At 44.2% G+C, this 11,463-nt stretch overlaps 1 protein-coding gene across 1 annotated transcript; it reads right to left on the bottom strand.

Annotated features, from left to right (window-relative positions):
- Positions 1 to 7,119: 7,119 nt before the first annotated feature.
- On the bottom strand, positions 7,120 to 11,351 carry LOC119180214 (uncharacterized). Its single transcript, XM_037431356.2, has 3 exons — positions 10,781 to 11,351; positions 10,250 to 10,322; positions 7,120 to 7,936 (listed from the first exon to the last, which is right to left on the bottom strand). Exons 1-3 carry the CDS (start codon positions 11,224 to 11,226, stop codon positions 7,634 to 7,636), a joined length of 822 nt encoding a protein of 273 aa, XP_037287253.2. The 5' UTR covers positions 11,227 to 11,351; the 3' UTR covers positions 7,120 to 7,633.
- Positions 11,352 to 11,463: the final 112 nt, after the last annotated feature.

Here is an 11,463-nt window from a genome sequence, read left to right as displayed (position 1 = left end):
ATTAACCTTACCCATGTGGCACGAGTATTGTGCTAGTTGACACCAGCCACCAGTACCAGGACACACTGGTTGGCATTTTTGGCTTACGTTATTGCTGTCAGAAGAGGGCGCAGTTTAAGTGTGCGTAATGTTTAAAGTTGGCTTGTACAGCAACTGTACTGTAGTGGTACTGTTGTGGCACATTAGAGTGGTTACTATGCTATAATGGGAACATGGCAGAAAGATTTTTAATAGCTTTCTATCGCCATGTTGGTGCAGGACTAGCTCAAATGTCGGCAAAAGCTTTTAAGGGTTTAACTCTGGAATCAGCTTAAAGGGGTCCTGCAACACTTTTTCCTCATGGTCAGGAAATGTTGCCGAATACATACGAGCCTAACTGATGACAGTGCAATGGTAGGCAGTCATTGGAAGTTCAGCATCGCTCACGCATTCGAGGGAAAGCGATATCGCCGACTGCAACAATGCAGCGTATCACCAGTATGCAAATGTCCCAACATCCGCTTATAAATAACAAACAACTTCTCTCATAGAGCGAGCTGGCATGCAGTTTTGCGCAGCTCCACCGCAGCTCCCATTCTCCTCTTCACTTTTGGGTCACCAGCACCTCCATTACCACTCCCTTTTTCCCTACAGTGCTGGCAATATGGAGAGCCTGAATCTGTGCATCTTTTAGCTCGGCAAGTGTTTGCCAATTAAAGTGTGTCACAATGTGCCACTGGTACATAATGCTTATAAAAAAAAAGGAACTGTAAAGGCAGGCATTGAATCAATCTAAATATCGTTACGATATTCATTTATGCTATACAGGTGACTTGATTCCAGAAAGCGATAAGAACTTGAAAGGAACTGCGGAATCATTTTGCAAACCTATTTGCCCACGACAAACATCCAATACATAGCCCCAGTGCATTGTGCCAAGGATCTTGGACTTCTTTCTCTGCCAGGTTCTGTGGCCTTTCTCGAGTCAAATGTATGCACATAGAGGGCAGCACAGTCCTTCGAACCTAGTCCGCCTCTGTGGATCAGTGGCTAGGGTGCTCGGCTGCTGACCCGAAGGTTGCAGGTTCGATCCTGGCCGCGGTTGTTGCAGTTCAGTGGAGGCGATACGGTCGAGGCCCGTGTACTGTGCAATGTCAGTGCACGGTAAAGAACATCAGATGGTCTAAATTTCCAGGGCCCTCCACTACGGTGTCTCTCATAATCATATCGTTGTTTTGGAACGTAAAACCCCACATATTATTGTAGCTCTTCGAACCTTCCTCACAGAGAAATTCCTGCAAAAGTTGAGCTTGTAGTAATTTGTGTTGTGCAAAACCAGTTAAATTGGTTTATGCAACGTCTTCTTTAATGTTTACGTGCGGTTTGACCTCAATGTTTGAGTCAATGATAGGCAACTTGCTTGTTATCTTGCTCATTTATCTTTTCTTTTTGCACAAACAATTAAACAAGCCCTACCTGTTGGGCCGCATCATCCGCAAACTTGCTTTCACAAAAGGAGCACATTGAATCATGAGCGCTGCTGCAGACGACACATGAAACTTCACGATGGAGGTTTTGCATGCATATGTACACATGGCCCTGCCAAGATGGCCGAGCTTCTGCAAGACACTTGACGCTGGGTGACCCGTTCCTAAATAGTATTGCGTGCGTTTGGATGGTATCACAGCAAATGGAAGAGTGGCAGGAGCAGTTGTCCTAGTCTGCCAACTTGCGCATCGCTTAAAATTTCAATGTGCAGTCTTCCGTCTTAACTTGCTCCGGGGACATCTGCAGAGAAGCATTGCACATAAGGATATTGCATATTGTTTCCATCGTTTTTATAGTCGCAGCGTCGGCCCTGTGTTCACGTTTTTTCTAGTGCATGTGCCGAAATGCGGTTTTTGGTAAAAGTGAATTGAAGACACCGCAAAGGAGTAACTGTAATCCACCGCTCTAGCTTGATTTAATGCCTGCTTTTAGTGTCCCTTTGTCTAGAATGATGCCTTATGCACTGTTAAGACACATTGTCTTGAAGCACAAGTCCCAAGTCTTTCATGCGTGTTTGTAGCAGAGACCATGTTGTTGCTGTGCTGTAAACATGTAGCATGCCAAAATGTTGAGTAGAGTTTGCAGAGGGTTACATTAGCATTGTATTGCTCAGTATATGTGGACTGTTTGAAGTATGAAATTTACGGGTTCAGCATTTTAGTAGAATGTGCGAACCTGTGTGTCTGGATCATGTGGTGCGCAGTTAAGTAGTTTAGCCAGTAGGGCATTGCTTGGTTAGGTAGCATAGTGCTTTAAGCAGTTGTCTTCCATGGATTTTTTTCTGGTGACGTTTAGAGTAGACAGATGCTTCCATTCTTGCAACAGCTGCGATTACGACAACGAGAGCTACACCAACTTCCGGTTGTAGCGGTGTGGAGACGCAAGTGGAAGCCGTTCTAACTCTGTGCCGAAAGTCCTGCTTCTCATTATCTCTTGACGATGGGGCTTTCCCCAGCAGAAATCAAGCCCTTGACTGACGGTCAAGCCTATCTCGCTATTGAGTCTCGTTAATGTTTTGTGCGCTCCCAGGCGTGCGTTCTGATGCAATAAGTCTGTGGCAGAGACCGAGCTTTACGCCCGACTTGTCAGGCTTCGGCAATAACTAGGTATGAAACTGTTTCTTTGTTACTGTACGAACTGTTTCATACACTTGAGCCTAGTTATAACGAAGTCACATTTGATGCAAAGACGTTTGTTGTGTCCATCAATTTGTTATATTTGCGTTCGTTATGCAGAAGTCTGAGTATACTGGTATTTTTTATATCTAGTCCTTTTGTACCAAAGTACTATTGCACGACTGCTTCAACAGCTGACCACCTGGCATACAGCACGTGCACTTGTCAAAATGTATTTAATTTTGAAGCAGTGTATTTTTTGAAAGTGTAGAATTTTTTATAAATGTTGTCAAGGTATTTCGTGCACGCGAATGTTGATGCGGTCGTTTTTTTGTCTTTCCATCGCCACTTAACAGAGCTGGCCTCGGCCTTAACGTGAGGGGCCCAAAAGTGCGTGCACATTTCTCTGTCGCTTTCTACGTTCGGAATTTCGATGGGCAGACCACGGCCCTTGATGTTCGGCGCTCAATGCATGTCACGTGTTTTGGATTGATGGCGTTTTGTTATTTGCACGTTATATGCACACAACAAGGATGCATTCACCTTGTGGTCAATATTCTTACAATATTGCCAGAATGTCGGGTATTATGCTGCACGTGCACTACTTTCAATGTTTATCGATGTTGTGTAAGTTGTGGCCGTACATACGTACACAGTATCCACGCTCACTAACGCACACTTTCAATATGAAGTGTTATAGACAAGGCTTACTAATATATAGAATCGGCCAGTAATCATTCCACATAATAGTTATAGTGGACTAGCTACATGTAGACTTCTCAAAATAACGTCTTTCACTACTTTTACTCCTCATAGCATGCTGAAAAGTGTCACTGCAGAAAAAAAAAAGAGAAAGAGAGAGAGAGAGAAAGATTACACTAACTTTGTATCGTGCCAATACTGAAAAGAAGAAGAGAAGGCTCAGGAACGTACAAAATCTGCAAGCACACGTCCAGACTTAAAGTGGGACACCAATTTCACTAGGCATCTGCACGGACGTGCTTTCTTACGTCTGGTTTTCGTAACACACCCCTAAAATCTGTGCTGAACAGGTTGCTGGATCCATCTTACTTTCTTATTGTCTGTGAACCTTTTGGGGATATTTGTCGCATTAGTAGTGCTGATAAGGTTAGTTCTTTCGTTCGCAGCATAAAAGCGAAACCTGAGGCGCAGTTTCGGTTCAACCGACTTTTGCGTAAACGGGAGTGCTATCGTTCCACATTTAGCAAATTAGTACATCAAAGAAGGCAGGAAAAGTGAGGAAAATGTGACGTCGTTTGACTCGAGAACGACACTTAGCATGTTGATGCGTCTGACATGCTTGCCTTTTCTGCATGAGGAAGGTGCTAGCAAGTCGCTCTCCGTACAGACGGGTATTGGAGTAATAGCACCACGACACGTCGTCACGACGTCAGCCAGGACATTTTGAGAGCCTTCTTTAGGATACGATTTCAGTTTTCAGAAGGCACATGCCTGATCATTTACCGAAGAGATACGATCCATAAGACGAAATCAAATACAAATGAAAGATTTAGAAAAAAAACGACCGATTGGAACTCGTTCCAGATGGGGAGAGTTGGAAGTGCGACGCGAGCTCACTATGCTGCCGTTTTTCGGAAGACGTGAAGGTTTTGTAACATTTACGTTGGCATTTCTCGCTCGACTACAAACTTGATGGCAGACATCAAAGCAGTAGTAATACACGTACAAGTCAACTCTAACAGGTTTACATTCGGCTAGTTCATCATATCGACAACACATTTTTCTCAGGTGACTTGCATGAAACATTTTGTTTGATACGTTCAAGATTTCAATGTTCACAAACACTTGCATTTTTTGAGCAATCTTTGTGATGGCAGACCACTCAAAGCAATAATGCGTTTGTTCAGTCAAGTTCAGACTGATATGGAGTATATGTGTTTATGCTGCAACACAAGTGCTTTTAAATGTCGCTACAGGGATTTGTACAGCCATGTGCCTTTCGTGAAGTTTTTGCTATTTTCTTGTGTGATGAATGGTTGGCTGCTAGGTTGACATGCTGCAATTTACACTGTGAACTGTTTATATGCTAATATATTGCTGTTCATCAAGGGCAATTTATGGAACAGCAAACATGGTGCACACTGAAAATGTTGCGGTTATCGCATGTGTAGCCGTGCGGCAGATTGTGCTTCCGTATCCCAGGATGAGATTGTTCCCTGCCCCGAAACTTTGTATTGAAGTTTAACACTTTTTCAATGTACTGGTATTGCCGTTTACCAACTTCACTTGTTCATTATCAGCACTTCTTGTATTGCACATGTTTTCCTATGCAAACAAACCTTTTAATTCAGGGTTTGAAACATTGGGGCAGCAATAACTTTACGCTCACTGAAGGCCAGCGACTGTATGTGTGCATCTAAAGTTAGGCTAAGAAATGCCCTGTTGAGTTGGTGTGGTTGTGAAATTACTACACTTGGCACGTGCTAATGGGAGAAATCAAGCAAATCTGGATTGCAGCAAAAGTTGCAACGTATTGCCCTAAGAGAGTCTTTGGGCATTTGAGCATAACTTGTTCATTTGTGATCCGAAATAGTCATACGACAGAAGCGGAAAGAAAGCTCTTCTCGTTACGAGGCCCACAGTAATGTCTTTGCCTCCTCGTGGGTTGTGTGTCGTGTTATAGAACAGTAAGCAAGTCGAAGTCTGGTTCATCTTCTAGAGAGACTAGTCTGCGGATTTCTAAAAAACACTTTATTCATGGCTGAAGTCTGTTGCGCACTTTAGTTGGAAGTCTGTTCAGCTGCAAGTAGTTTCCTCTAAGCAACTTTTATTAGAGAATTGCTCCAAGTGACAATTTCAAAAGTTCAATGCATAATGTGGCGTTTTAACTATATACTGTGTGAAAGTGAAGAGCATAAAAAATGTGTTATTTTTTTCTTTTGCACTTGTCTCTTCTTGCTGTACAACAGGCCTACCTCCCGAAATTACTGCTTTTTCCTGTCAGCTTAGATTTGCGCTTTGTATTTTTGAAAGAAATATACTTTCTTATTGCGCGGGGAACAAAGGAGACAGGATAGAGTGCACTGTCCTACTAGTCTCCTTTCTGAACCATTCCCTGCGCACTAAAAAAGTATATTTCTTTCAAAAATGCAAAGACAGCCAGCCCAAGTAGCCACTTTCGTGTGCTTTGTATACCGATGCCTCATAAAAGCTTTTGTGTTATCGTAATAGTAGTAGTTTGTATTTGTTCCTGCATGGAATGTGCAGTTTCTGCATCCAACTTTAAACTTGTCGCAAAAATAATTTGATGTGCTGCAATGCGTACGCTTCAGAATGTTTTATACCAAAGGCTTAGCAATGTCAAATGTCTTGCCACATTTACCAGTGCAATTGCAGAGATTTTCTTGAAAGCTTCCAAGGGCAAGTGTATTTTGTATGCAAGAGCAACTGTATAATGGTCATATTTATTAAGGCAGCCTGTCAATAATTACATACAAGCAATACTTGTTCTTCTGGTGCTACAGTTCTATGTGGCATTTTTTTCACGAGGCATGGTTTTCAGGGTTTCGTCGCCGTCCTATTTACAACCGAGGAAAGTAAAAAAAAAAGTGTCAATAAAGAGTTCAGCGGCACAGCTTGCTTTGGTAATTTTTTTATTCCTTCATTTTGTACACAATGTTTGGCACGCACATTTGTACAATATGCCACTGGCTTCCGTATCAAAAGCAGCGCGCTGAGATCGGTGCATGCCGCAAGTTTATTTGGTTAACAAAAGGAAAGTGTGGTTTATTTTGAAGTTTCGAGATTCAGAGATTGATTCAAGGGCGCTGTTTAACAAAGCAGCTTCGAGTCTCCAAGATTGTGCCTGGCTTGGCTGTGAATGCTAACTGAACATATAACGATTTCACAATGCACACTTCAGTACAGCATGAGCTTCTCGCCCCAAAAGTGAAATCGGAGGAGCGCTGCACAAGGTGACCTTGCACTATGGTTGTTGCTGCCAGACACCATGCATGCGCTCTTCATAAGTTATACATAAGTAAAATTTCAAAATGCTTATTACTTCTAAACTGCTGCAACCTCAAAAACCATAAACTAACGAAGGTGACAAAAATGGCTTTTCCATTCCCATGGTGCGCTAAGTGACATGTATATGGAGCGTTGTCAGCACCAACATGAGACAGAAACGCTGGTACAAGTACGAAACGACACACTAGTTTGCATCATAAAATGGCATTGCGACAACTATGAGCAATTTTCAGCACTCGGATTTTAATATAAAATTCAATTCAGGCATGTCCTACAAAGATGCGAGACCGTCGTGCGTCTTACCACATCGCTCTGAACAGCCTATTTGCAAGAAAATGCACTTTATAATCTTAAAGGGTTGCTCTGTCCTCAAACCAAACGAGAAAGGTGTCGTTAGAACATTGAATTGGCAGTCTAGGAAAGTTCATCTTCGATATACATTATGAATCTCTTGAAAGACGCACCATTTAATCAACCCCGCAAAAGCCCAAGCAACATTTCAGAAAAAAGGATTACCATAACTTGTTCAGTTATAATTGCTGGCTATTAGCAGTACGTTCACACCTCCAAATGGTAAGGCAATTAAATGTTACTTGAGTAAAATGCTTATCATAGCAAATAATTAGTATTATAATAGTCATTTTCAAACTATGCATTTTCAATCTGGCATAATCAAACTATGCATAAGAAACAATGGTAAGTTGGGCTGTGTGGGGTCAAGGATGCATTAGACAAGGTTATGAAACGCGTGGACAGCACTGAGAACTATGAAACAGTGATGCGAGAAGCTAGAGTCCCTCTCTGTTGCGTTTCTTGTGCCCAACTTTTCGCTTAGGATTCCGACAGTAAAAATGCCAGAGGAACATGCCGTACCTATAGAGAAGCAGAGCCAGGTATGATGCATGTTTCCTCGCTGTCAGTGCTGCAAACGCGTCTCACAATGGTGGTGTGCAGCTCGGCTTTCACAGACGTTGGCCTCGCTATGACCTTGCGTTGCGTTCGGTTTCCATCAGACATTCGCGGACAAGAATGCGTGCGTGTACAATGCCTCGCTTGAGGCGCTCGGCTGACGACTTGCTCCCAGCATACGTCGGCCTGATGTCGCGTCCGAGCTCCTCAATGACTGCCAGGAGCTGCGTGTACTTGGACGTCTGCGGATGACGCGCAGCTTCGCCAGCGACCAGTCCGAGGTTGACGGCGCCTGGGCTGTGGCTGGCCTGCAGGGGTGTACCAGGCTGGCTCTGACTCGGAGAGTCAGTTGAGCGAGAGTCTTCGTCCATGACCTGCATTGGGCACGAGCGATACTAGATAGTAAGGCAAGAGCGTAGCACGCCTCGGAAGTTGACAAATCCAGCGTTAATCAGCGGCAACACCCACAGTACCGAAAGCATCACAGGTTCCTCAAGTAAATGAATGAACCATAATTAGTACAGGGTATAAAAGTGAACCACCACACATACGCTGTGTGTCACCATATTTAGTGTCATTGCAAAGTACTAATTACACGTTTCTAAGGCAATACGTGCATTAGCATAGCTGCACGTTATCTTGTTGTGGATGATGAAGGTGAAGAAATGAGCCTTAACCATTTACAATAATGGCTTTATGTTTAGAGACATATTTAGCATTCATAATTAGCAATTTATAATGAATGTGCCAGCAATATGAAAGTCGCTTCAGCTAGCCGGCCGCAGTCACCAAATTCACCGCCACAAGTGCCGGAACAGGCGAGAAGGTTCAAGCAAGTGGGGACTTCAAGAATCCGTCAGCTGATGGAGGCAAATAAAAGGCCTTTTGTACGTCTCATATATGCAACATTTATGAAGCACATCTTGACATCAGGATTCTAGAAGCATACTGATGCCGATGCATCTGGTGGCATTGATTCCAAAATATATTTTCTCTTCCACAGTTTTCCCTGGCACAAGGTGCCCTCTCTCTCTCTCTCTCACACAAAAGCTTGATAATGTAACATCAGTGTATCTTGCCTGAATAAATAAAGCATTATTAAGTGCAATAAGTGAGAAAGTAATGTGGGCACCGCTAAGCAATGTCGCAGGTCTTTATTCCTTGTGAAGCACAACACAGCGGCTAAACATTTAAACATGCCGACTACATGCTTACAACACTTGGCTGCGACGTGACAAGAAATGGCTGCATTTACTTCTTGTGAGGAAACAATGCTCATGGCCAATCCCGGTTGTACATCCTTGAGAAGACTTGTCCACCTCCAGCAAGAACACTTGTTGCGCAATTAAACGCTTCTAAACATAGCAATGATTATAGCAGCCTGTCCAAGGAGCAACGGGTCATGGCGGGCCACTAGCAAAGGTTCTGGCATACGGGTCGTGTGTTCGAGATATCATGGAATTCTTTCTGTGCAGTTCCACTCTTCTAGAACTCAGTATTCTATTTCTCATCTTCTCACTATACATGATTCTCTTGTAAGGTATTTTTCTGAAAAATATCCAACTGCTGGTGTGGCTCTGTAGTAGAGAATTTGCTTGCCATTTGGAAAGCTTTCAAATCTGCCTAGAACAGTGGTTTTTGTAGCTGCTGCACTAATGTTCAATGTGAGTGCTGCAACGAACAACTATGCAACTGAAATTGGCTGTTACGAGCTCACAGTAGCTTACACTGTAAAAAGCAGCAGTAGAACTTGCTAGTATATTTTCAAAAAAGCAAATAGGGCAGAAGACAAAGGTCAGAGGAAAAAAAAGAGCTTAGAAAGGGCGGAGGGCAAGCTAACAGAGGGAGCCAGCAAAATCAGTTTTCTTTATTGCAGGATCTTCCAGACAAATTAATTCTCTCTTTATTGTAGCATCATCTGGAAGTGGTACTCGAGTTGGCTATGTGCAGCTTGCAACACTTCCTCTTGCTGGTGAATTTACTCTTGAAAGTTGTCGCAATTCACGCTGAAGTTCAGCTAGAATGGCTATTCCCTCGCAGCCACTGCTTCATGTGTACAAACTTCGTGTTCCGTGGCGTGTGCATTGGTTTATAAAAAGATCTTAATTGGCTGATTCTGACAGCTGTTCTGACTGGGAGTGACTCAGAACCCGCATGACCCAAGGTTCTGTACGATATGTCGTGACAGTCCCAGAAATACGGGGTCGTTAGTATTTTCACTGGGATGTAAAAACGAACCTTTGGTGTCACTTGCCAATTGTGAAGAGCAGTTCTTAGATGCTAGTCTATCTGTTTTGGTTGGCCAATGAGCTGGTTTCATTCAGTTCTCTCAATATATGTTATCTCTCAGCCACTGAACATTCAGTTGGTAGTCTGCACACGTCCAGTCTTCTCCCCTACTCTGTCTGTTTGGTAGCACAGTTAAAATGCCTTTACAGACAACGTCGACCAACAAGACTGACATGGTGTGCTACTTCAACGAGACTCCAGTGCTCCTTTGAGTGTAACCAGCACAGCCTGAGATAAGTACAGAGCGGACCATGGTGACTGTTGAGTAGCTCTAGCTGGAAGGATCAACACAAGCTATGAAGGCCTTTTAATTTTTGCCAGAAGCCATGAAACGCAGCGCACTGCCCAACCATAGTTTTGCATTAGCTAAGATGCAAGATGCGCTGGAACAGACTCACCTCTATGGACTTCAGTAGCCACTGATGAAGCATATCACCGGTACTTGATGCCAACTGGTCGGGAACCTCTAACCTAGAATGAAAAAAAAAGTTGTTAAATGAGCATACCACCAAAAGCTGCGTGAATTGATTCGCAAGTGGTTCTACATGCAAGCCAAAGCCATTGTTGGAAAGCTGCGAACGCGTTACAAAACGAAGCGTCGCAACGACGGCGGTAGCGAACTGTAGGAACGCACGCGCATTCATAATCTGCGACGCCAGGTACCATTCGAGAGCTCCAGGGAGGCGGCGCGTCCTTAAAACACACGCGAAGCTAACCGCGCGTTCGCCTTCAAGAAACCTAACAATCTTCAGCGTTCCCTGACTGCGTCAGCGACTGGAAAATGACGTCATCCAACACTGACACCGAAGCAACGAATGCTGCAGACCTTCGATGCGTAAAGGACTTCCCAAGCTAATCTTCTCTAAAATAACCGGCGTCCTTTCAAGCCAAGCGATCTTCACTGAGCGTATGCAGAACTTCCGATGTACCCTTTCGTACGCGTCTTGCGACTGGCCCGACTTTTCTTGGCGACGCACTTCGGCTTCGCTTCGGACTCCTTCACAGGTGTGACAACGACTGGGTCATGCTTGAGCGGACTTGTAAGGTCCCGGCCTTGCTTCACAAGTCGCGGTTCTCGATCTGGCAGCATCTCGGGACTCGATCGGCCGTAGTCCACTTGTTCTTCCACTTCTCTGGCGCGGGATTCGCAAAGTGTAATTGTTGGTACCGCTTCGTAACCAGCATCCTCGCAAACTTCATCCGGGTTGGCGCACCGATTGATCCAGCGTCTGCGATGCGCCTTTATACGCGCCCTAGCCGCTTTCTTGAGGACTTCGGCTCTTTCAGCCGAGAGGAGAGAAGGCTTGACACACGGGCCACGCCGGCTTAACTCCATCGTAATAAAAAACGCAACATCGGCATCACGGCGACACATAACCACGTAGGACCACAGACAAGGTTCAAGTCGCACGGCCACTTTTGAATTACTTGTTTCAGTTAAAATTGTCAGAAACGCCCGTGACAGACACCAAACCGCATTCAAGTCACCTCCCCGTCATACCTTTTAACCAACATCGGCATTCACAACGGACGAAAACATACGCGCATTATATTTTTACGGTGCTTCGGCTACGGGGCAGCAGCGCACGTCTCGGACCCGTCCCGTAACCTG

The sequence above is a fragment of the Rhipicephalus microplus genome, chromosome 7, assembly GCF_043290135.1.
Source record: "Rhipicephalus microplus isolate Deutch F79 chromosome 7, USDA_Rmic, whole genome shotgun sequence".
Lineage (NCBI taxonomy): Eukaryota > Metazoa > Arthropoda > Arachnida > Ixodida > Ixodidae > Rhipicephalus > Rhipicephalus microplus.
Note: the sequence above shows the minus strand (reverse complement) of the source record. Positions and strands in the feature narration are given on the sequence as shown.

Excerpts from the sequence above, each read along its gene's own strand:
- LOC119180214 (XM_037431356.2), bottom strand. The coding sequence starts at position 11,226 with ATGTGTCGCCGTGATGCCGATGTTGCGTTTTTTATTACGATGGAGTTA. Across the intron at positions 10,323-10,780 it reads CGCAAGACGCGTACGAAAGG|GTTAGAGGTTCCCGACCAGT; the intron begins GTACATCGGAAG and ends TTTTCATTCTAG. Across the intron at positions 7,937-10,249 it reads GGCTACTGAAGTCCATAGAG|GTCATGGACGAAGACTCTCG; the intron begins GTGAGTCTGTTC and ends TGCCCAATGCAG.